The 25,867-nt window shown below is 49.4% G+C and overlaps 1 protein-coding gene across 1 annotated transcript; it reads right to left on the bottom strand.

The window, feature by feature from the left end:
* Positions 1–424: 424 nt before the first annotated feature.
* C1rl (complement C1r subcomponent like) lies at positions 425–10,953 on the bottom strand. The gene is made up of 6 exons (XM_055609443.1): positions 10,862–10,953; positions 10,068–10,296; positions 4,628–4,817; positions 2,740–2,844; positions 2,550–2,624; positions 425–1,569 (listed from the first exon to the last, which is right to left on the bottom strand). Coding segments are annotated over exons 1-6 (1,374 nt in total). The 5' UTR covers positions 10,864–10,953; the 3' UTR covers positions 425–796.
* Between the last annotated feature and the right edge of the window lie 14,914 nt (positions 10,954–25,867).

Raw genomic sequence — 25,867 nt, 5'->3', positions numbered from 1 at the left:
AAAGTGTGCCCCGATGGTATGACCTTCACGGCAGCAGGCCTTCCCCGGGATGGAGTCTCTGTACAGCTGTGGGGCCCAGAAGGGGATGTGGATGGTAAAGTAAGGTAGGTCCTGAGGTGACTGAGAGGTAGCCCCGAGAGCTTGCCCGGAGAAATGAAACCTCAGGGAAGAACCATAGCTCTCTGAGCTTCAGTCTCCTCCATGTGAGAGACATGGATGATGGGTAACACACCCTGTGACAGCACAGGGCGAGGATTAGGTGAGCTAGCAGGCGATGCTCCCGGCTTACGGTAGATGTGAAATGAGAAAGGACGTATTCCTATAACCGCAGGAGCTGGGATGTGCTGGAGCCAATGGCTTTGTGTATCTGAAGGCCGCTCATTGTAAGGGCCTCTGGACTATTCCAGAAACACGAGTCCACGAGTAAATACAGAAGAAACCGTTAATAGGTGAGGTAGGGCATTAAAAGCGGGAACATTGCGATGAGTCTGAGGCCAGCCTGGGATACAGTGGGAAAGCCTGCCTTGAGCAAACAAAAGAGATGTTCTAAGCAAAAGATGCTAAGGTGTACAGGGTTCCCCTGGTACAGAACCCAGGAGGGCAGCAGGGGAGGAGCGGGCAGTGGGTGCTGCTCTTGATCTGGGATGGCGTAGGCTCCAGAGAGGGGCTTTCTCTTGGCTGTGGGTTGCTGACTCAGTGACTTAAATAGGGTTCCTGACTTCTTCCTGCTTGTTCTTGCCTGGGACCCCCACAGTGCTGGTTGGCCGCTGCTCAGGCCCCCGGGGGCCTGGGGGGGTCAGTCTTTACCTTCCATCACCCTCTTGATCCAGTCCACGTAGCTGAGGACTTTGGTGTAGAAGCCATAGCCCTTGCCACACCCGATGCCCCAGGACACGACGCCCGCGGCCACCCAGTGCAGACCTTGATCGTCCCACACCACATAGACGCTGCCGCTGTCTCCCTGGCAGACGCTGTTCGCCTGCGTCTCGTCCCCGACACAGAACATACTGTCAGAAAACACCTCGGTCCGCTGCCTCTGGCGGAGCCAGGCTTCACAGGCCTCCCGGGGGGCTACCGGCAGTCTGGAGTATTTCAACTTTGTCGTCAGCCAGCCCATGTCCACCCCAAACCCACTGACATAGCCCCACAGGCCGCTGTGGTAGAGGGTCTCATTGTCGGGCAGACAGACCGGGAGGAGGTTGGGGCCCAAAGGGACGCTGTGTTGAAGCTCCAGGAGGGCGATGTCCCCGTTGAAGTCATGGGGGTCGTGCTGGCGGTAGTCTGGGTGAACCACGACCCGACGGACAGGATGGTTCCCCAGTTTCAGTAGCTCGTCTATGTCCGTGTGACCCAGATACACTTCCATGCTCCGGTTCTTTCTGGGATAGATGCTGTCCTTGGGGTAGATGGTATGCGCGGCCGTCAGGATCCATCTGTCACCCAGCAGGGCTCCGCCCCCACGGCCGTAGCTGCTGGTAAAGGCTTGCCAGGGGAAGTTGCCCAGCTTAGCTCGGGAAGAACGGAAAGTCTTTGGGTCCTGGGCAATGGCTATGACAGGCCTTCCACAGACTGCAAGAGAGGAGAGGCAAGGGAGCAAGCGACTGCTGTAGGAGATTAGATTATGTTAGATCAGGTAGGTGTGAGGAGGTGCCCAGCTGTGACGCCATGGAGGGCCAGGACTTTCCAAGCGTGTACATCACAAGGCCCGAGAATCAATCCTGACACCACGGGGCACTAATCCTGCAGGGGCTAGGGCAGTGGGGCCTTCCCTCCTGCTGCTGCAGACATTTTCAAGCCATTTCTTAACTCTGATGGTCCGCAGTTTGTCTTCAGTGTGTTTTGCCTCTTTCCTGGGTCCCTCTCTCATTTGTAACATTTCCCGTGTCATCCATTCCCCCATCCCCCTCAACGAGGCTGCCCTGGAGTGTTCCATGGATCATAGATTTGGCTGGGGTAGGAGACCATGCTTTCATTGGAAAATATGATATTCAAGTGTGTTGGCGTATGCTTGTAATTCCAGGATGTGGGAAACAGGCAGAAAAATCAGGAGTTCAAGGTCATCGTTGGCTACATAGGGAGTCTGGGACCATTCTGGGATATATGAGATTGTCACAAAAACAAAACACACACACATGCACACACACACACACACAAGCATGAAGTACCGTTATAGCATGGAGGGCCTGGAAAGCATTATGCTAAGGGGAGAAGCCATAAAAGGTCTTATAATATATGGTTCCATTTGTATGAAATTCCCAGAATTAACAAACTCATAGAGGGAGAAAGTAGGTTAGTTGTTGACAGGACAGGGGTGGACAGAGGCAGTGTGTGTGTGTGTGTGTGTGTGTGTGTGTGTGTGTAAAGGTCATGGGGGAGGGGCAAGAGAGGCTGTGTGTGTATGTGTATGCATCCATGTGCATTTGTGTGTGTTTTCTTACAAGCTTTCTGCCTTCACCTCCATTTTCTATGCCAGTGCTCTCCTTTCACCCTATGTCCCAGCCTCCCTGTTACAGCTGAGGCCTGCTGGCATTAGGTATGTAGCTACTCACCTGGTACACACTGAGGAATGTCCCCTCCATCCTGTCTGTCCTTCCAGTCCCCCAAGGATGGGCAGCTAAATGTCCCTGCGGAGCAGAAGGAGGGGCAGCAGAGCATTGGGGTGTCCAGCTGGCAGGATAGGTGCTCAGAAGGCCTCAGACCTTTCCGTAGGCACTGCCTCCTCAGCAGGTGTGAACTCACCTGTCTGTCCTGCCTTGTAGTAGGGCTCTTGGCAGTAGTTCTGGATCTCGGGAGGGTCAGCTGCAGGTGTGGCAGCCTCAGTGTCCACACTGGGGTGGCTCACAGCTGTAGGGAAACAGCAGTTCTTAGGGCCTCACAGAGATCTGCAAACTGGCAACTCGGGGGACGATTCTGGCCACGTCTACAAGGCTGGTCAATGTACAAGACGTAGCAAAATCCAAACCATCTTTCGCTGATGAGGTTTTTAATACTCCAACAGCTTGAAAGGGACTGTGAGTTGTGGAGAAACTGGGCCTTTCCAAACATAGCTGGTGGGAGGATTAGCTAGCAAAACTACTACGGAGAGAAGCTAAACAACTTCAGAAATGTGTTGTAACCCAGCATTTAAACGTCTAAAAATTTACCCTAAAGAAATTCTCACACCTTGGCTCAGAGACGTTCCTGTAAGAATATACATAGCCGCATTGTTGGTGGCAAGAAAGCGTCATGGTGGACTCATGGAATATCCACTACAGCATTCAAGGGACTATTGCGTGCTATTAAAAACATAATGGCCTCTAAGACATACTGAATTTGAGGCTGGAGAGATGGCTCAGCAGTGAAGGCCGTTTGCTACTCTTCCAGAGCACCCAGGTTCAGTTCCCAGCACACACAAGGCAGCTCTGGACTCTAGCGATAGGTGATCTGTTGGAGGTTGGTCTGATGATTCTACTACTGGCCCTTAAGATCTGATTACTGCCTGGATACCCCTATCCTTGTAAACCTGCCTAAGACATTGTACCTGATTGATTGATTGATTGATTAAAGACCTATACCTGGGCAGGGCAGAATGGGGTAGGCGTGGCTAAAGTTCCTGGGCTGTAGAGGACAGGAGAATCACAGGAAACAGATGGTCAGGAAGAGAGGAGGAAAGAGAAAGCCATGATGGATGGGTTAGCATGGAGAAGAAGCCACGCGGGCTGGTAAAAAGGACCCTGAGGATGATATAGGATGGAGAAAACACCAAGATGAAAATAGAAGCCAGTATTTATAAGATTATGCATGGAGGCTAGTTCAGGTGAGGATGGTTAAGGAGGATGGCATTGGATGGGGGCTGGGAGGTGAATGGTGAGGTAGAAAGATCTGCCTGGCCCAAGGCAATGCAGCTATTTTAAAATTTAACAGGTGTCTGTCTTATTATTTGTGACAGCGGGTTAAATACCACCGCGATATTTCTAGGGCTAATAATAAGCATCATGTAGCACAACACCATTTTTTTTTTTTTTTTTACAACAGCAGTGATGTGGTTCCTTTTCTGGCCTCTGCAGGTCCCAGGTGTACACACAGTGCACAGACATACATGCAAGTGAGACACAGAATAGAAATAAATCTAAAAGATAAAAAAAGTCTTAAAAAATGCCAGCCCCAGCATGTTCTGTACATTGTGCAACAAACAGATATAATGTATCTTCAGGGGTTGGGATGTCTTTGGGAGCATATCTGGTGGCTGGCAAGCAGGGCTGTTTCTGGAGGCCAGAGATCAAAGAAATCTTATTTTTCGCACCTTAATTAAAAGATATTTATTATGTGTAAATACTACTTTTCCAGGAAGCAAGTCGCTGAAAATCTAGAATTCCACTTAAATCTAGAATTTCACCCGGCTGTCTGACTTCTCCCGATCTGCACACAGAGCCTGTAAACTCTCCTGGAATTCATGGCTGGAGCCAAGCAATGGCTGGCTCCTATCTGGGCTGCTCATCAGCAGGGTCACCAATGGGACAAGGACAGAGTCAGTTCAGGTACCCCCAAGCCTCACCTGTCACTCATGCTGCCACTTGGTCCTCCAAGGTGAGGGAGCAGGAAAGGGGTCACAAAGGTTCTCTCCCTATACTCCAGGAGGGAGCCTCACCTATGGCTTGGTAGAGAGCCAAGAAGCCTTTGTGGAGGTGTGTGATCTCGTTCTTGGAGGAATAGTGTGCCCGGAAGGTCAGCCGCAAACTCCTCCCCGAGGACACGAACTCCCTGTGGCCAGGAGGGTTCCCCAGAGAGGAACCATGCTGCCCGCACAGCCGGGTTGCATCTGTTCCTCTGGTTGAGATCTGAAAGAGGAAACAGAGGACGGGAAGTGTGGGGCAAGTCTGTGCCGCTGGTCACAGGGTGCAAGGTCATGTCTGCCATCACTCCAGCTCTGTGATGCACCTCTGTGGAGCCCAGAAGCTGCTCCTGTTGAAGTCTTCCTGAATTAGCATTTTGCCTCATTATTGACCCCCAAGTTTCTTCCAGAGTGGCCATGTATTTGACTCTTATATGCCGACCACAAATACCTTGTAAAACTTACTCTGCTTTCCTTCTTCTGCCTTGGAAACCGCGGGCTCTCTGCACTTCTCACTGGATTGTAAATTCTAAGAAAAGACTACATCCGCTTTGCTCAGAATTGATGTTTGTAACAGACCCCTAGCTAGACCTTGGTAGGCCCCAGAGCTTAGCACAGTTGTTGCCATGGTGGAAGTGTCGCTCAGGCCATGAAACTTAGCATGTAGCCAGTACCACAATACTTTCTGAGTTGCTCAGACCAAGGTGTACCTAGACTGATGAGCCTAGCATGGGATGTCTCAGCCAGATGCCAGTTTATGCTCAGGTAAAACCCAAAACAGAGAGGCCTATGCAGGAGAGGCCATTGACCAAGATCTGGCCTGCCAGGGAGGGATGCAAGGACTTGCTAGTTTTTATATACACATTTTCTAGGTGGGTAGAAATGTTCTCATCTAGACCGGAACTGCTCACATAGTAGATTAAAAACTCCTCCAGGGGACTGGAGAGATGGCTCAGTGGTTAAGAGCACTGACTACTCTTCCAAAGTACTGAGTTCAAGTTCCAGAAACCATATGGTGGCTCACAACTATCTGTAATGGAATCTGATTTTCTCTTCTGGTATGGTATGAAGACAGAGTGCTCATATATGTATTTATCATATATACATGTGATAAATAAATAACTTTTTTTTTTTTTTTTGGTCCAAGAGCTGGTCCCCTGTTTTGGCTTCCCCCTAGAAACAGGGTCTGACAATGGCCCAGGTTTCATAGCCAAATTATCTTAATTAATCAAATACAAAGAATAAACAGGACATTAAAGCCAGGCAAGGTGGCACACACCTTGTAATCCCAGCACTTGGGGAGGCAGAGGCAGGTGGATCTTCACGAGTTCGAGGTCAGCCTGGTCTACAGAGTGAGTCCAGGAGAGCTAAGGCTACAGAGACAGAGAAAGACAGAGAAACCCTTGAAAAAAAAATCAACAAAACAAAATAAAAAAATAAAACAACAAAAACCCTGAAAAACTAAAAAACCAGGATGTTAAAAGAAACTCCAACAAAACTCTCATTAGGGTCTGGCAAGAGGTGGACAGAACTCCGTTCCCTCGCTTTGGACCCGCTGCACCCCATATCGGGCGGGATTTACCCCAGCAGTTGGCACAGCTCTCTAACCATTCCTTTCTCAAGTCACCACAGGCCCTGCAGGCCTCCATCCTGGCTATTCATCGAACTGACCAAAAGACCCAGCCATCCTCCACGCCCACCACCGGCTTCTCGTTTGAGTCCCATAATACTGTCTGGGTCAAGCAGGTAGCCAAATGGGTGCTGGAACCAACTCTGAAAGGGAGCTACACAGTGCTTTCCTCCGCTCCTATGGCTGTGAGGGTGGCAGTCATTACACTGCCACGCCCACATCGAAATCGGAAGCCACGGCTGCCGTCAGAAGGACTGTCTCCAGACTATGGACGGATCCACTAAAATGAAGGTTTCATCAAGTCCTGGGCCCTTCCACCCCTTGCCCTTTGGCCTGCTCCTGAGTCCTATGTTTGGCATGAATACAGGGTCATGGTCCAAATGCCCACTGCTCTCAGGCCTGGACTTGGAAACCGAGGAAGACAGGTAGAGGGGAAGGCATTTGAATGTGACTGCAGCCCACCAACCCATATCCAACTTGACATTAGCTCACTGCTGCCCACTTTAAATGTTTGATTGTACTTTAAAAAAAGACGTGGAAGTGGACCTTTTGAGATAGGAACCCAGTGTTTACAGTTTCATACATGCTCTTTGGCTGGGCCCCTGGCTGCCAAGACTAAGGGAGTTTCCATTGCAAAAATTGGGGTTATGAAACAGAGGCTTTCTGGAAAATTCATTAAAAAAATATTTTGGCCTTTGAGAAACAGGGAGAACCCCGGGGAATCAGACTTTATGCCACAGGAATGGACCTAAGGGAAAGATTTAAACTACCCATGAAGGTCTCCAGGTCTTTGGGTCTTACATACGCTGAGGCCTCAACCAACTCTGCCCTCTAAAGCGTTTAGCTTGCCCAGGGCCAGAGCCCCACCTTCCCCTGTCCTGTTAGCTGAGGCATCCCATGTCTATCTTCCACTCTTGACAAGTTCCACCACTTGTCAATCATTCCCAGACAGAAATTGGCCAGGACTGCCGGTTACACTTAGATCTCCATCCACCCCATGTTGTCTCATCCCCCATAGGGACAGGAACTACCCAGACTGTCAGCCCATTGACCAACAGAACTCATTGTGACTGGGGGCTCGGTAAAATTTAGTTGCCATGCCTGGTTGTGGTGATGCACACCTTTAATCCCAGCACTCGGAAAGCAGAGACAGGGGATCTCTAGGTTGGAGGCCAGCCTGGTTTATAGAGTGAGTTTCAGGACAGCCAGGGCTGCACAGAGAAACCCTGCCTCAAAAAACAAAAACAAAACAAAACAAAACAAGAAAACCAAAAACCAAAACAAAACAAAGAAACAAAGAAACAGTTTGATAGCGCTGGGAGGTGGGTCTCTTAAGAGGTAGTTCGCCTATTTGTGCCTTTATTTGTGGGAGTGGGTTATTTATTGCAGAAGTGCATTCCTAATGAAAAGGATGAATTAAGCCCAGTTTTCCTTGCTCTTGTCATCCCACCATGCTAGGACAGCCCCCTCCTTGCCAGCACCATGCTTTTGGACTACCAGACCACCAGCAAAACAAACCTCCATTGCTTATAAATTACCCAGCCTATGGCATTTTGTTACAGCAGCGGAAAACGAATTGAAACACCATCTTCAAACCCATCATTTGACAGGTTTTAGCTGTTCATGCAGAACTTTAAATCAGCAGCTTGGTGTTTTAATCTTAAACACAGATGGTCAGGCCTGTATTAACAGACATTGACAGAAAAGTCTCTCAGACAAAAAGCAGAGGTGGAGCCAGGCAAATAATGCAGAAAACAGAAGAAACACTTAAGACCAATCCCCACGAGAGGTGAACAAGTGGACATTGCACGTTGTGGCAAGAACCACATATTTAGAAAGGACGAGTCCTTATGAAGAAATCATCAACTGAAAGGTCTGAAAAGAAACATGAGGAAATTGGGGCTAGACTGTAGTTCAGTGGTAGAGTGTTCGTCAGTGTGCGTGGGACCCTGGGACAGCCCTAGCATCACAAAAAGAAAGACAAAGACATATTCTAGAAGGTGGCAAAAAGACATGGAGTTGGACAACCATAGAACAGAGAACCGAACTAGAGAGTAAGCTACAAATGTACAAATGGTTGGCGAAGCACAGGAGAGATTGATGGCTCACAACCACTTGTAACTACAGCTCCAGGAAATCTGATGCCCCCTTCTGGCCTCCACTGGCACCTGCCAGCACACACACACACACACACACACACACACACACACACACACACACACCTTAAAAAGGAATCAGTTGTCTTGTAAAGTAGTAAGTAGATAAATCAAGAATGCTTTCATAATTGAAGGTTAAAAGTATGTTGATTTAAAGACACCCCCCCCCCCGACACACACAATGAGGGAAGAGCCACCTGTATCCTGGCACACCAGATGAAAGTTCAGAACACTGGAATAAGGAAAATAGTTGCAAAATTCTAGATTAAAAAAAAAAAAAAAAAAAAAAAGGAAGATTTTGAATGATGGCGGCATCAGATTTTTAAACAATGTTAGAGATAGAAGACAATGTCATCAACATTCCGGAAGAAAATGACTTCAAACCTGGAGTATTAGACCCAGACAAACTGCCCACCTGCAGTGAGGGTGAAGCTAACCCACACAGGCTGCCTAGAGCTTAACACGTGCCTTCTAAGGAAGTGATTGGAGAAGGAGGGGAACGTAATCCCCACGTGCTATGTGCTCAGATGTGTTTTAAAGTCCCCACTATAAATAATACTTTTTAAATGGATAGTATAGGAAAATGGGAGAATGAGTGAGGGGGGGCTGTGGGCTGGGCGTGAAGGTCTTACGGCTGGAGCCAGTCCTCGCCTTCTATAGTCGGAAGTTTAAAGAAAAATGAAAACGAGACAAACATTAAAAAAAATGCACAGTAGAATGAGCATATCATTTATACACTTACGCAGCTAAGTTGTAAACGATGGCCCCGGGAGAAGGCTGGGACTACTGTTTCTCATTATAACACCTGAAGGACTCTGAGTTTTTATTTCTTCTCTCCCTCCCGTCTCCCTCTGTACAGGGAATGGATCGAGGGTCTTGGCAAGAACTCTACTAAAGAACTGTATCTTTAGCCCTTCAATCAGATTTATTACCAAAGCACTCAGAAGGCCGAGGCAGGAGGGCTGTGAGTTCAAAGCTAGCCTGGGAAGCTTAGTTTTTTGTTTTTTGGGACAAGGTCTTCCTATGTAGCCCAGGCTGGCCTTGAACTTGCTTTACAGCCTAGGTAGGCCCTGATCATCTAATCTTCCTGCTGCAGCCTTTTAAGGTCTGGGGTAATAGGTTTGAATTACCACATATGGCTAGGATTCTGACTTTAAAAATTATATGCACATTTTATTTAGACATAAATAAAATTCGACCCCAAAAGATAACGTAAACTATGATTTAAAAATACTCTCATTTTGAATGATGCCCTTTCTGTAATTTTGTGACCTCTCTTCCCAGGTGAACCCGATCTTCACTTGATACCTTAATCATTTGTCATTATGTCCAGTTTCCTAATCCAACAGAGCAGGCACGCAATACGGCCTAGAGAGTGTGAGGTCCCAGACCTTGGACTGGATTGTAGACCAGCGATATTGTAGTGTCTCTCTGTATGTCCTCAAAACCCAGGGTCTGTCCTGTAGCTTCTCTAGGAGTTTGGTGGATCCCGGTGGGTTGTCACGGACAGAGATGGTGGTGGGATTCTGTGTACAGGGTGGACAGGCTGTAGCTAGGCCCCAGGGCCTCTGACTTGGACACTTTACCCCTTCTCTAGATGGGTGATTCAGGGCAGAGCTACCTCCCACTGACCCTGGGAGGTTCCCTCCCCAGAGCACCTGCAGATCCCCAACCCCTTGCCCGGGCTCACTGTGACAGAGTCCCCTTCACAGCCTGGGGACGGCTCCAGATCAAAGTCCTGAAAGACCAGCCTCACGGCAAAGCCGTCCGGAGCCTCGATGTCAGTGTGGCTCTCCTGGCCTTTGAGATACGGCTCCGGGTATCCGGGGGATGTCAGTTGTTGTGGTAGCCGCTCAGCCAGGAGCACAGAGGCCTGTGTGGGCCACGGATGGAGGAGTCCCCAGAGCAGCAGCCAGCACCTACAAGTGAGCAGGGGAGACAGGGAGAGGTCAGAGAGGGCCATGTGGACATACCGGGTTGTGGCAAGTGATGGCAAGGTATTGACAGGCTTAAGGGCCAGGAGCTGTGTCCGTAGGCCCAGAGCATTCATTGGGGACTTCCTGATGCCACTTTCCTCACCAGAGTCAGTGTAGATTCCTCCCTAGGTTTCTCTGCAGCCTGATCCTCAAGACGGCAGGGTGTCTGTCCTATGAAGACATGTCTCCTTTCCTTCCTGAGTCTCATCTAGGCCAGGCGGCCTCCTGCCTCAGCCAGTCCTAACCTCATCACAGACTACAGGTCAGGGGGCATTTAAATACCATTCCTGGCTCAGAGCATTGAACAGACCACATCCAGGCAAAAGGAGTTAATTCCGTCTTAGTTGTTCGTCCACTGCCCCCTTTCTGTCTCTCTCTCTCTGTGTATGTGTGAGTGTGTGTATGTGTGTGTGTGTGTTTGCGTGTATGTACGTATGCAAGCCCGTGTCCCGCCTTCCTCTCTCCCTGCCCCTTTCCTCCTCCAGGCCCCTCTGTAGGGCAGACTCACATCTTGCCCTTGCAGCTTGTGGAGGGGAACTCCACAGGTGGTTCTCCAGCTCTGGGACCAGCCCTCTGGGAGCTGACGTCTGGAACGGGCTGCAGTGCTCCGCCCAGGCCAGGGGATAGGAGGTGGGGCTCCAGGAGGCCCTTTCGGGGAGAAGGCGGAAGTTACTGGAAAGGTACCAGTTAAGGTACGCCGGGTTTAGTGCCACCTGCTGGCGGACCGAGGAATAGCTCTCACCGTAATTGAAAGGAAAAGTCTTCAAAACCATGCTGGGGGCTTTAGAGAGCAGGAGCGAGTTCGCCCTTGACTCTTGTGACTTCCTCGGTGGGGGTGGGAGGGAGCAGGGGTTGAGATACAGCCTTCTATAAACTGGACTGGCCTCAAACTTGCTATGTGGTGGAGGGCGGTCTTGAACTCCTTGATCCTTCTGCCTCCTCCTTAGCCCTAGGATTACCAGTGGGTGCCACCACACCTAGATCTTGATTGTGTTTTTTGAAACGAGCGTCTCATTTGGTAGCCGGGCTGGCCTGGAACTCACTCCTCAGTCCAGACTGGCCCCGAACTCATGGCAATCCTGCTGCCTTAGCCTCCGGGGTTCTGGGATTACAGGCTCCTTTGACTATGTGTGTACCGAAGGTAGGTGACACTTGTTTTGACTTGACCGCAGCCTTTAGCGGGCTAATCGACTCTCCCCATCACTTACGTCACCACGCTGCCTGTTGGAGAACTCGAAGTTTGTGACCCATGAGCCTGAGCCTTCCTTTCCACTCCTTCTTGGTCAAGAATGGGTGAGTCCATGCCCTTTGTCCTTTGAATCCCAACTCCCCACATCGGGAGGCTCCTTGTCTAGCTGTGGCCCAGCGCAGGTGTCTCTGAGTCACTCGGGACTCACCTCAGCTGTCAACCCAAGCTGTAAGGCCGGTATCAGGAGCCACAGCTTGAGCCAGAAGATTTCTCCCTGAACCCTCCCAGGGAAGGTGGCTTGGTCAGTGTGGGAGGGTTAGGAAGCCCGTTAGGAGGCGGCTCATCCTGTTCTTAGAGGAAGCAGGTGTGGGAAGGGCTCGCATTCTAGACTCTCACACCAGCCAGAGGGCTCATTTCCTTCTTCCCTGTTGTATGTGGCTGCGCGGCTTCTCACAAAAGGCGACCACGCGTCCCAAACGCAGAGTATTGCGCTGGTTTGAATGGGGATGACCCCCATGGGCTCCCATGTGGGAGGGTGAGGTTTCCAAAGCCCACCTCAGGCCCAGTCTTGACGTCTCTCTACCTGCAGCTTGTGGATCACGTGGGCGATCTCCCGTGCTTCCCCAGCGCTGTGCCTGCCCGCCTGATGTCATGCTCCCCTCCGTGAAGAAGATGGACTCGCCCTCTGACCCTGCAAGCAAGTCCTCAGTTAAATGTCTCCCTGGCCATGGTGTCTCCTCACAGCGACTAAGACAAGCGTCTTTGGGTTTTTTCAGACGTAAAAAAGTTAGGAGAGCTGGGCAGTGGTGGCAAATACCTTTAATCCCAGTGCTCCGGAGACAGAGGCAGGCAGATCTCTGTGAGTTCCAGGCCGGCTTGGTCTATGGAGTGAGTTCAAGACAGCCAGGGTTATTATACAGAGAAACCCTGTCACAAAACAAAACAAAACCAGACAGCAGTAACAACAACATGGTTAGGAGAGCTATAGTCTATGCCTTCGAGGGAATAGCAGAAAATAAGGATCAGGGCACATAGAATTTCCCAGACTATTGAGAATCAGTCTACCCCTTGTGCCATTTCCCAACCACACACACGCCTGGGGATGATTCTCCCCCCACCCCCCCGCAAGGTCTTGCAAATTCTACACAGGTGCCCAGTATTGAGCTACCTCACGGAGTCCGTTTCTGTTTGTTTGTTTTGAGATAGACTTAAAAAAGCTCTATCCGTAGCCCAGGCTAGCTTTGACCTCTTAGCCTCATGAATGTTGGGATGATAGGCATGTACCTGCTCTATTGTCATCTTGAGAGGAGTGGGCCACTTTGGCTGGGCTCCCACGGAGCACTGAAACCTGTTTCCTCCTGTAACTATTAGGGTCACACAGAGTTCCTGGGAAAGCCGGAGTTTGTTCAGCTCCACAGGGTGAGCATTCATTTTGGCCCTTGACAAACCTGTCAGGAAGGAAGCAGCCATGGCTAATGTAAGGCATCTTTCAATAGCTGGCCTTGTCCTTTTGTCCTTGACAGTCTGCACGGGCCAGTCTGTACCCTGTTCCTGAGATTCTGGTCATTCACCTAGCAAGGCAGGAACCTGAGTGTCCAGGCTAGCCCCTTAGACAAGATGTCCACCCATGGGCTAGTGGCCTTGGGTGCTGTAAGAAAGCAAGCTGAGCTAGCCAGTAGGCAGCACTCCTCCATGGCCTCTGCGTCAGGTTCTGCCTCTGAGTTCCTGCCCTGACTTTCTTTGATGATGGACTATGATATGGAAGCCTAAGCAAAATAAACCCTTTCTTCTCCAAGTTGCTTGTGATTGTGGTGTTTCGTCATAGCATTAGAAACCTAAGACACAGAGATAATCTTTCAAAACGACACAGGTGTTGGAGACAATAAGTGAGAGTTTTAGCATATAAAGATGCAAGGATAAAATACATTTACAATAGGGAGAAAAGGTGGGAACAGTATTCAAGAAGGCTAAAACTTTAACAGTAGCCAAAATTAGATCAGAAGGCATGTCTACCGCTACTGTGGTTCTTCATGACCAAAACCATCACCACGACCAAATAGACAGTTTCTCCAGAGGAAACACACCAACCAATGACTCTTGGATGTACCTATCCTAGAAGACTTGACTCACTTGGTAAATCAAGTCATCCTCAGATACTGGAAAGAACGGCACACAAATTCGATTTCGCAATTGTTTGTTGATACGGTTTGTTTTTGAGACAGGGTCTCATATAACCTAGGATGGCCTTGAACTGGCTATATAAATGCCTTGGTTATAATTTTCCTGTTTTAAAATACATCAACAAAAGCAACTTAGGAAGGAATGGCTTACGTTGGCTCGTAGGCCAAGGAAACAGCCCCTCGTGATACGAAACACAAGGCAGCAAGATCTTGGAGCAACAGGTGCATTGCTTGCACCATTAGGAAGCAGACATCATCAAATGCTCGTGTTCATCTAACATTCTCCTTTTTTTTTTTTTTTTTTGGTAAGTGTAGTACCAGAGTCCATTTTTTAAAAAAAATTGTGCATTGGTGTTTTGCCTGCTTGTATGTCTGTGGGTGTCAGATCTTGGAGTTACAGACAGTTCCGAGCTGCCACGTGGGTACTGAAAATTGAACCCAGGTCCCCGGGAAGAGCAGTCAGTGCTCTTAACTGCTGAGCCGTCTCTCCAGCCCCACCCCTCTAAAGTTCATTTTTAATGTGGTCCTGTCTTAGTTAATTTCCCATTGCTGTGATAAGACGCCATAACCTAGGCAACTGATTTTAAAAAAGTTGGAGCTTGCAGTTTCAGAGGGTTTCAGCCTGTGGCCGTTGAGGTGGTGGGCGTGGCAGCACTCATGCAGGCAGGGTGTTGGAGCTCAAGCCCTGAGACACACCCTCAAGGCAGAGAGAGAGAACTGGGAATGGCATGAGCTTTTGACATCTCAAAGTCCGCCCCTAGTGATGCAAGTTCTCCAACAAGACGACACCTCTTATTCCTTCCCAAATAGTTCTACCAGCTGGGGACCACATAGTCACATATACGAGTTGATGGAGGTCATTCTCACTCAAATGACACAGGGTCTTAATAAACCTAATAAATAAATAAACAAACAAACAAATAAATGAATAACCAACCTAAATTACATAACCCGTCCATGGCATGGCCAGAGGTTAAATAACCACCACAAATGTGCCCAGAGGCTTGTCTCTTAAGTGACCTCAGAGCTCAACAAATTGACAATTGAGAGTAACTATCACTGTGGCCCACTCCACAGTGGTCCGCCTCCACTCACCAAGTGCTGCAATTATAGACATAGACCACAATGCCAAGGCACAGCTGTTTTATAAAAGACCTGCCTATCAAAAAGAGGAGATTGGCAGCTCTCAGTCAGGAAAGACTGATGATTCTGTGACCTGGCAGCCACAGTTCCATTTCTTTTTTCTTTTTCCTTTGGACACAGCAAGTAAAACATATCCTTCAGGTCACATGAGACTATATTAAATGGTCACTTGGATTTATTTTTCCATCAGTTATATAATACAAGCTTACTCCTTTTCCTCGATTTTTTTTTTCCTATTAAACCTTCAAATTCTAAATAAACTGCAATGTATCTGTCTGGGAGTTGGCTGCAGTACGGTATGGATATTAATAGAAAGCCTGTCTGTTTCAAACCCTCCATAAAATATGAAGAAATGCCCTGGTAGTGTTTGTGAAGCTGTGCTGTGAAATATTTGTTTACACTGAAAAAGAAAACCACATAACCACCTTTAAATTCTGGCACTGAAGAACGGAATAGGTGAAACGTGAGAATCGGACAGGTGTGCTGGTCCGGGCTTGTGATCCCAGCATTTAGGGGACTGAGGCAGGAGGATCATGACATACTGAGACACTGTCTCAAAAAAACCAAAGCAAGAAAAATGGTCACGGTGGCCCATAACTATAATTCCAACACTTGGGATGCGAATGCCGGAAGAAAGATCAGGAATTCAAGAACAGCCTCAGTGACACAGAGACTACAAGCCTGGCCTAGATAAAATCCTGTTTCAAAACCCACAAACAAACAAACAAACAAACACCAGCAAGCTGACCTTTGATCACACACCTTTAGTTGTGAGTCTTGGGAGGCAGCGACAGGCGGGTCTCTGTGAGTCTGAGGCTAACCTGATGTACATATTGAGTTCCAGTCCATCAAGGGCTAAATAGTAAGACCCTGTCTACACAAAACAAGCAGAAAGAAAGGGAACAAATACATGAATGTAAGTGCTTAACAGAACAATGAAGAGGCAGAGGAGAAGCTGTGAACTTGAAAACAGAGATCACAATCATCCTACCCGAGAAACAGAGGGAACGTTTTTTTAAAAAAATGAGCAGAAACTCTGGAACCTGTTGGAAGTGTAAGGCGCCTGAATACATAGGTTCCTGAACTTCAAGCAGAGATGGAGTTAGATAGAAAGAATCACTGGAAGAAATGACGGTATGTTCCGTTGATACAGGCAATCCCTGTTTACTGAGGCGTTATTAACAATAAGCAAGATATGGAGTCAGGTTAGAGGTCTGTTAACAGGTCAGTAAAGAAAATGCAACACGTGGTGGTGTTTTATTTAGCAAAGAAAAAAAAAAAGAATGAGATGCCATTTTTAGGAAATGAACAGAAGGAGAAATCATCATGTTAAGCAAAATAAACCAGGTCCAGAGAGACAAATATCAGATGTTTTCTTTCATCAGAGGAATCTAGACTAAAGAAGAAGTAGATGGGACATGAAAGCAGAAGGGAGAGTGTTTCTCAGGGTAAGGGGACTTGCAGTGGTGGGAATGAGGAGGAGAGAGAATAAAGCGGGGAGGGGAGATGAGCAAAGTACAATGATACAGATCAAATCCATGGCTTTAGGTGCTAAATAGAAAAAAAATGGGAGGGGAGGAGAGGGGGGCTACAGCTGGGATACAAAGTGAATAATCTGTAGTTAACATAAAAATAAAAATTTAATTAAAAAAAGAAGAACAAAAAAACCCGCTGTGGCTGGACTTTTTCTAGCTTGAGTGAGAGACATGTTTTCAGATCCAAGGAGCTTGGTTAACCCAAAGCAGAATTGAAAATTAAAAATAGAATCAACTGAAAAGATAAAGGAAGAGTCTAGAGAGCAGGCAGGAGGACTAGGCTAGAGGCGTGGTCAGCATGTGCTAGCTCTGGCTTTAAACCCCAAGATGGAAACTGAATGAATAAATGAAGTCCCTAAGGCAGGCAGGGAAAAAGGACTCACTGCACTCGGAGGACGGTTTTGATGACATCAGTGTTCTCTTCTCAGAAACATGGTCTTGACGATGCCACCAAAAGAGCCAGCTATGCAAGAGATGCCTGTAATCCGAGACTTGGGAGGCTGAGGCAGGTGGATCACAGTGTGAGGCCAGCCTAGGTCAATACTGAGACTCCATCTAAAAAAGAATTAAAAAATTAAAATCCTCCAAGACTCAAATGAACTAAGACTAAGATGCTGTTGTCATCAGCAGACCTGAGGTGGGAGAGTTTCTGGTGGTCGTGAGGCGCCTGGCATGGATGCTGGGGCATGAACAGGAGGAGCGGCAAGCGTTCTTAACTCTCTCTCCAGCCCCAAGCTTTTCTTCTTAATGTCTGTAAAATGCATGTAGCCATTTAGGGCAAAAAAACCCATACCACTGTATTGCTTGGCCTATGACTAAGTGGACATAACCTCTGAAGACTGGGCAGGTCAAGGACGGATACTGTAATTCCTTGCCAGAGGTTCTTCACGAAGCAACGCCTTTCCATGTGTAGTTGGGGTCCTTCAGAACCTTTCTCTGGATCTTTCTGAGTTCTTCCTCAAGAACCTCAAGATGTTCTTTGCTCTTCTCTCACTTCTCATGCAGAGCCCATCAGAGGCCATGCAGAGCCCATCGGAGGCCACGCACAGCTGATGATGACTCGTCACCTGTAACCAAGGGAATGCATGTGGCATAGTTTCTGGATTTTTAAAATCTTCCATTGGAATTTCCAGCCCAGTAGCTTTGAAGTAGACAGAACTTACATAAGCAAAAGCTCTTTGGGGCTCCCAGTAATTTTTAGGGTATGAAGTCTGAGATGAGCTTCCTAACAATGGGGGGGGGGGAAGGAGAGACCCGGCTTTGTTTAGCCTGAGGGACTGGCTTCCGATAGACACATTGTGGCTCTTGTTGCACTGTGACTGATACCTGACACAGATGAACTGGAGGCCGGAAGAGTTCAATTCACAGGAAGAGGGCCCGGTAGCAGGAGGAGCTTGTTCTGTCCCACCAACGAGCAAGACCAGAGGGGAAATGGAGGACCCAGCGGTTTGCAGCTTTATGCTTTTCACTCTGTCCGGGCACCCCCCAGTCCTCAGGAGAGTGCCACTCGCATGCACGGTGGGCCTTTCCTCTTCGTTACACCGTGGGGCACAACATCTCTGTGAGAGCGGCCTAGGAGACACGTCTCTGCGCCCATCTGTAAGGGATCATCTGGATACAGTGACCAGGAACAATTGTGGGGGCACCCATCTTCACCCCAGTCAAGGTCCTCGCTAGAACCAGAGGAGATTAGACCGACACCTTGACCTCCGACCTCCAGCCCGCAGGGCAACTACGGAAAGTTAGTTTCTGTTACGTCTGCGATACTTTGTTAAAACAGTTCAATGCGGTGAAAGCAGGACTATTGTACTAGGCTGTTTTCCTCTGGGCTGTTCAACGTGGTCAATGGATTTTTTTGTTGTTTTTGTTTCCATCTCTGGTTTCTGCAAATTATGTAGCAAGTAAAATTTAAGTTCTTTTGTGTGAAAGAAACACCTGTGAGGAATTTTCTTGATTACATTAACTGATATGGGAAGAGCCATCTTTTTCTTTTCTTTTTTTTTCTTTTCTTCTTTCTCTGCCTGTCTGACTCTCTACCTATCTATCTATTTATTTTGAGACAGGGTCTCAGTGTGTATCCCTTGCTCTCCCAGAACTCACTGTATGGACCAGACTGGCCTTGAACTCACGGGCATCCACCTGCCTCTGCTTTCTGAGTGCTGGGGTTAAAGGTGTGTGCCACCAGTCTTGACTGTGGGCAGGAGTGTTCCCTGGGCTTGGGAGAAATGCTTGTGAGGAGAAGGGACACTTCATCATTCTGCTTCCTGCCTGGGCATGCGATGGGAAAGCTGTTCCCGGCCCCTGCTGCCTTGACCTCCCATCAGCCGCCGCCGCCGCCACCATGATGGACTATTCCCTTGAACTGTGAGCCAGATTAAATCTCCTTTAAGTTGCTTTTGTTGGAGAGTTTGTCACAGCAACAGGAAAACAGATGGAGGCGTTCTTCCACATGATTCTAAATCCAGTCAAGTTCAGGAGGATGAGGTGCTACAATGGCCTATGCCGGACCACCCTAACTCACTGGGGCCTGGAAGGTCTCCTGGGACACGGCCTTCCCACGGGCTCAGCTTCGGGAACACTGGGAAAGGGAGCTGATCACCTCATTCTAACACGTCATTCTGATGTCCTTTCCCTTATCCAGATGTCACTACAGATGCTTGCAAAGAGGAAGCAAGCCAGGCACGGGGGTGGGGGTGGGGGTGGGGGGTGGGAGTGGGAGAATGGGGGTGGGTGGGTGGGGGATAGTCCTCATGTCTGTAAAGTATAAAATCATAAACATTGTTCATAAATGTAGCAAACACTCAGAAGACAAGCCGAAGGAGGCCCGTCGTGGTAGAGTTTATGCACAAAGGAAGCGTTTAGAGTGAAATTTAAACATTTTCACTTCAGGAAACTAAGTGTATTTAAAGTTCTGACTGTAAACAAGGGATGGGGACAAACACGGGAGGCCGTGGAGGCGGGATTTTGAGTTGGGGGCCAGCCTGGGCTACACGGGGAGATTTTAGCTCAAAGAGCCAAAGGAGGATGGGAAGACGGTTAAGCAACTAAACGCACTAGCTAGCCACGCAGACCTGACGGAACCCACGTGGCTCACGTCTGCAATCCCAGCGTTTCCACAGTGAGACAAGAGGTAGAACTTCCTGGAAGCTCACGGGCCGGCAAGCCCGGAGCGTTCACACAGCGGGAAAAGCGACGAGGGAGACCCTGTTCCGAGAGGCAGAAGGTGAGAACCCACTACGGAAAGTTGTTCTCTGACCTTCACACTCATGATGTGGTGAATGCACACCCCCCCCAAAAAAAAAAAAAAAAAACCAGGAGAAAAACAGAAAACCACACATCGATCGTTGTGACTGAATAATAGTCCTGTCTGAGCAAGAAGTCAGGAATATCATTTTCCCCTCATTTGGTAGCCCAGGCTAGCTTCAAATTCACGGTGATCCTCCTGCCTCAGCACTCAGGTGCTGCGCTCACAGGTGGGAGGAATCACACCAGTCTCCCAAGTAAGGAATCTTGACCCACTGGCTCTGTGGTGTCTTTGATACTCTTCATTAATGAGGGACTTAAACAATTAGAACATTTTATAGGCACGGCTGTTTTGTCTCTCTGTGTGTCTGTGTGTCTCTGTGTGCCTGATAACCTAGGGAGGTCAAGAGAGGGTGGTGGATACCGTGGAACTGGAGTCATGGACCACCACGTAGGTGCTGGGAATCAAACCCGGGTCCTCTGCAAAGCAGCAAGTGGTCCTGCTGGCTGAACCGTTCATCTGGCTGTGAGGGGAGTTGAGTGAGGGGGCCGGGGGTGGGGTGGGATGGGGACTCCAGAGACTCCCTTTATCCAGAGATATGTCTAAAAACAAATCCTCACCTCCAGTGTTCTAGGTTTGATTCCAGGGCCATTGGCTTCTGTTTCTCATTAACTGAGAAGGGCAAAGGGCACGGCCAGGGAGAGGGAGATGGAGGGAAAGCAGAGCGGAGGAAGGGCAAAAACCCGTTTTTTAGTTTCAACTTTTAGCTCTGAGCAGGATTTGAAAACTCACGTTCGTGCTGCCACCTGCTGTTCCGTGCGGGGATGGCCCCAGGGGAGAGGGCCTGGGTTTGCCTGGCCCGTTTTCTGTAGTTTTCATTGGAAGAGGAGTTGCTGGCTCTGCCCAGTGCAAAGGGCCACAGGAGACCTGGTGGAGGGGCCTCTGGGACAGGATGGGCCACAGGAGACCTGGTGGAGGGGCCTGGGACAGGATGGGCTGTCCCGCCCTATCCCTGCCTCCCGTTTGTTAGGAAACATTGATTTATGTATTTGTGCGTGTGTGTGTGTGTGTGTGCGCATGTGTGTGACTCATGCCACACAGCATATACGTAGAAGCCAGGAGACAACTTGAGGTGGTTGCTTCTCCTTCCGCCACGTGGATCTGGGTCCCGACATCACACGCACGCCAGCCATCAGGCTTGGTGGCAGTCTTGGTACTCGACTGACTCTCCCCCCCCCCCCCCCCAGCTCAGCCTGGCTCTTCTTTTCCAAGTCTGGTCCCTGGTCCAGGACCCTCCAAGGCTTCCGGGTGCAGGACCAGGGTTGAAGGGTGATCCAAGGGTGCATCAGGAGCCGAGTTGGTCTGAGTCAGCCGGGCTGTGGGTCTGGGAGACAGGGGGCTCTCTCACGACTGGCTCTGTTCCGCTGGCTGTCCCATCCACCAGTCACTGCCTTACATCATAGACGCTCACAGCAGGGTCCAAATCAACCCCCCAAATCCAGCCATTTGTCTTAGCTCTCAAGCCCACCCTCCCCACTGCCATCACCTACAGCTAATCCCACCCTCCCCTTCAAGGGCCGAGCGATCTGTCTGTCTGTCTGTCTGTCTGTCCTGGCAGGTTCTTCCTCACCTGCACCCTTCCTCCCCACCCCCAGCCTCACTCTGCTCGGTTTGGCTGTGCTCTCACATGTTACACTCTCCCCATTAATCTTACGGTGTCCTAAATATTTCTCACACCTATCCCCTCCCCCCACCGGGCATTGCTACATCTTTCAGTCACAGGAGATCAAAAACCAGCGCACCACTGCTGTAAAGGTGGTGTCCCCAAGCCCCATTCAACAGGCTCTAAACAAGGCACCCCTACCCCGAAGCTCTGGGACTGTCTCCCCCGTGTGTCGTGTCTCCGGGCCATGGATGCCCTCTTCCGTAGAACACAGAGCAATGAAGCTCGCACCAAAGAGCTGTTGAGAGGACTAAATGAGTTAATAACCTAATTTATTGTGGAGGAAGCCCGGTCCTTGGTGAACAATAAACTTCATTATGAGTTCATGGGGGTAAGAGAGAAAAATGGATAGCTCAGAGGTTCCCAAACAACAGCAGTATATTCCGTAAGCACCAGGAATATTTGACAATCTCTAGAGATAAAAAAAAAAAAAGAAAGCTGGTGGGACTACTACCGCCACCTAGCGGGTTGAGACCAGCGATGCGCCCTACATTTGTGTCTCTGTTAACAGCTACCTGACCCGAAATGTCAATACCGCCAAAGCTGACAAACCCATGGTTGGGTGGTCCAACCTGCCTAGGTTCAAATTCCACTTTTTTAATATTTTATCTATAATCTTAGTAGATGACTGGAACTTGCTCCTCAGTCTCCTTAAGTGCAGAACGGAGACAAAGACACACCATGCATACTCCCACTGTCCCTCCCTGTCCCCACCCCGTGGGTCTGGGTCTAATGTATCCCGGATGATCTGAGCTTATTACTCAGCAGAGAATGATCTTGAACTCCTGCCCCTGTCTCTCAGGTGTGTGCCGCTGGGCTGAGCTGTGAGCGGGCTCTTTTTTACGAGTTTATTTTATTTTTACTCCCATGTGTATTAGTGGTGAGGGAAAGCCCAGGGGTCTCCTGGAGCTTCAGTTACAGGCAGTTGTCAACCATGGGACATGGGTGCTGGGAACTGAACGGGTCCTCTGGGAGAGCACCAGGAGCAGCAAGAACTCTTAACTGGAGAGCCACCGCGCTGGCCCCTGTGACGGGGTTCTTAAAGGGTAAACTCCTGGCAAGTAGCATTCATGGCCAGCACCATTATTATTACTTCTCTCCTCACGTCTCCTCCTCTGGGAGGCCTTCTTGACTCAGGGTGACATTACTTCCCCTCTGCTTATTGGGATGACATCCACTTGTCCGCTTGTCTGTCCTTCCTACAGGGCTGGGAGCTCCTTGAGGGAAGGACTTTCTTCTGTGGTTTTGGGCACCCTCAGGACTGAGCGCAGGGAAGCAGGGAACAGCATTGACCTTGTTGAGGGAGGTAGAACAGGTCCAGGATCTGAGGGTGGCAGTGGAGGCTGAGGATGTGGGCGTGGCCATGTGCCATTTGTGATTCTATAGTGAGAGTTTTAACCAGCAACCCGAGCCTTCCCTCTCCACTGTTGGGTATTATATTATAGTTAACTATAACTATTATAGTTGGTATGTAAATATTTCCTATAGGTTCATGTGTTCAAAAAGACAAGGACCCCAGCCATGGTACAGTCTGGGGAGTACCATGGCTTTGGGATGTGTGGATTAGCTAGCAGGAGGTGGGGTGGAGTCTTAGGGGTTATGTCGGCTTCTGTTCCTTCCCTGCCTGTCCTGCTTTCCCATCTCCCGAGATGCGAACAAGCCAGGCCACAAGTTCCCACGCCACCGACTAAGCCATTCTAGTTCCCATGTCTTCCTCACCACAACAGACTGATGTCCCCCCGAACTGCAAGCCAAAATAAACCCTCCCTAAGCTGTCAGGTATTTTGCCCTGGTAACCCGAGGTCAACAATCGCTCTTCATCGGTGGGAACCTTATCTGTTGTTGGAAGGGACAGCCCTGTGAGTGGATGCGTATCTGGCCCAGCTGGTCCTCACTGGTGGTCTATCAGTTGGTAACAGGGTCCTGGGAGGTGGCAGGCATGGACCTGGTGGGTGCTTGAACCTGTTGGTTGACAGCAAAAGGTTCCTGCTGCCAGTTGCCAGGCTGGACACTGCTGGGGCAAGTACTATGACACCAAGGGCTTGGGCCTGTAACACCTCCCTTCCTCCAGGCGTGAAGTCTGGCTTCGCAAGCCTTTGTTAGGGCAGCATACTTTCTTACTCAGCTGCTCCACCTTTTGTGGAATTTCCCACCAGCTCCGGACTTGGTGCCTTCTGAGGTGGCTTCTTTGTCTCTGCAGCTCCTCTCTCTGGTGATCCCGATGCTCACTGAGTCTTATTGATGCCACAGAGCAAGAGTGTACCTGAGTGAGAGGGATGGGGACCCATCTGGACTCCTTTTGTGAGTCTCCTCTTTCCCAGGCGGGGGGTGGGGGGAGGATGTTAGCCACCAGCCCCAGAGGGCAGGAGGAGCAGAGAGAGGGTGCAGGGCTCGGAAGGCGGTGAGCATGATGACGGAATAGTTTCTGGGACCAGCTGCAGGGAGACGGATCAACTTTATTCCAGGGTGAAGAGAAATATATAGGAAAAGGGAAGGAGCCAGGTACTCTAATAGGTGTTCACAGTGTACTTCAGTTGCAATAAATAGCTCTGTCCTATTGCCTGTGCAGGCAGTAGGGGCACAGTACCTAATAATCCTATAGGGGAGAGGGCTGCCAGGGAACTGTGCCAAAGGCCATGTGTCAGATATGTTTAGGGGCATCTATGCCTACAGACACTCTTCAGATGAGGTCAGGCAGAGAGTAGGAGGTCCTGCTGGGGAGAGGGAGTCCTTCATCAGAAAGGCTATCAGGACTGACAGGACTGCATCCTCAAAGAGCAGGCTCCTCCAATTTTTTTAAAATCAGTTACCTGGGAGGTGGGAGGGCACCTGGTCCTCTAACATCATTGGGGCAGGAGGAGCTTGCAGAGGAAAGAAAGGGAGAACTACCTATCTCAAAAGCCTAGAGAGGGTAAAATCTCCTTAGATGTTTAAAGAGGCTGGTGTTTGGGGTTCTAGCGAGGAAGGGAGGGTTGTGAGAAGAGAGAGGCCTGTGGCCTTTTGTGGTTGGATGTGTTTTTATCTCCCCAAGTCATCTCTATCCCATTCTTTTGCCGGGGGGGGGGGGGGCTAGTGATGAGCCAATTCAAATGTTAGTTATCTGTTGTGTGACAAATTGTTTCTTCCCTTAGTTTAAAACAAGCATCATGTATCATTTGACACAGTTGCTGGAGTCAGGAATCAGGAGCAGTTTAGAAGGGTGGGCTAGCCTTAGGTCCCTCACAGGCTTCAGCTTTAGGCACTTGAAAGCTTGACTGGGCAGGAGGTCTGCTTCCAGGATGCGGGATGAGGTCTCTGCTCCTTGCCACAGCCCCCTCCCCCAAACCCCCAGCAAGGTCAGAGGCCAGAGTTCTTTTTTAACCCTGTTATTCTTATCACCATGGTGATAAAACCCACGACAGAAATGACTTAGCAGAGGAAGCCTTTACTTTGGCCCTTAGTTTCAGAGGGATTCAGTCCACTGAGGTGGAGAAAGGGCAGAGGTGTGGGCTAGCCTGCGCTGGTGGAAGTAAGAGGCCGTGTCTGTCCACAGGGCAGCAGACCAGGGGACAAAGAATGCAGGCCCGAGGACTCTGCGGTGGGCAGAGCCAAAGGCTTTCACTAGCCACAAATCACCTCCTGAAGCATTCTACAGCAGTCATTCTCAGCCTTCCTGATGCTGAGACCCTTTAACACGGTTCCTCATTGCTGTGGTGGCCCCAGCCACAAAGTAATTTTCATTGCTACGTCCGACTGGTTTTGCCACTGTTATCAAATGTAATGTGAATCTCCTCCTTTCGGATGGTGTTAGGCGACCCCTGTGAAAGGGTCATTCATCCACCCCAAAGGGGTCGTAACCCACAGGTTGAGAAGCACTTCACTATAGCCTTCAAAACAGGCTACACACTGGGGAGTAAGCACCGAAAACGGGAGGTGGGGGTGGGGGAACCTTCTGGAGTAACCTAGCCTTGGAAGTGACAATAAGGGACCTTCAAAGACAGTATTTCGGGGAATCATTGCTGGAGTCTGATGGGGTTCTCCACCTCCCACTCCACAGTAGCAGTGTTGGACAGATCAAAACGACCCATAGGAGAGCAAACACAAGAGGAGGCAGGGGCTTAGAGAGGACAGCACAGATGAAAGAGACCCAAGGAGCTGTTGAAGAGGCACGGGGCAGGGCGGTCTAGAGGAGCTTCAGGAAGATGCCCTTCTATCCTAGTGGAGGCTAACCACAGCGCGTGGCCCGAGAGCCTTCCGTGAAGAGGTTGCCTACAGGAGGAGCGTGTTCCCTAGCTGAAGAGTCTAAACCTAAACCTCCCACATCCTATCGGCTTTGTGCGGACCTTCATCTCGCAGCAAAGACCTTCAGTAAAGGCGTCGTGGGTAGCTTGTCACCTGGAGGGATTCTGTTATACCCTGCACCATCCCTTCCTCACAAAGACGAGCTCATGGCTGTGTTTGTGCCTTACCCAGTGAGCTGTATGTTTCTCTGTTCTATTCCCTACCCCGCTTTTTATGACT

The sequence above is a fragment of the Psammomys obesus genome, unplaced genomic scaffold, assembly GCF_907164565.1.
Source record: "Psammomys obesus unplaced genomic scaffold, mPsaObe1.curated_primary_1811, whole genome shotgun sequence".
Taxonomy (NCBI): domain Eukaryota; kingdom Metazoa; phylum Chordata; class Mammalia; order Rodentia; family Muridae; genus Psammomys; species Psammomys obesus.
Note: the sequence above shows the minus strand (reverse complement) of the source record. Positions and strands in the feature narration are given on the sequence as shown.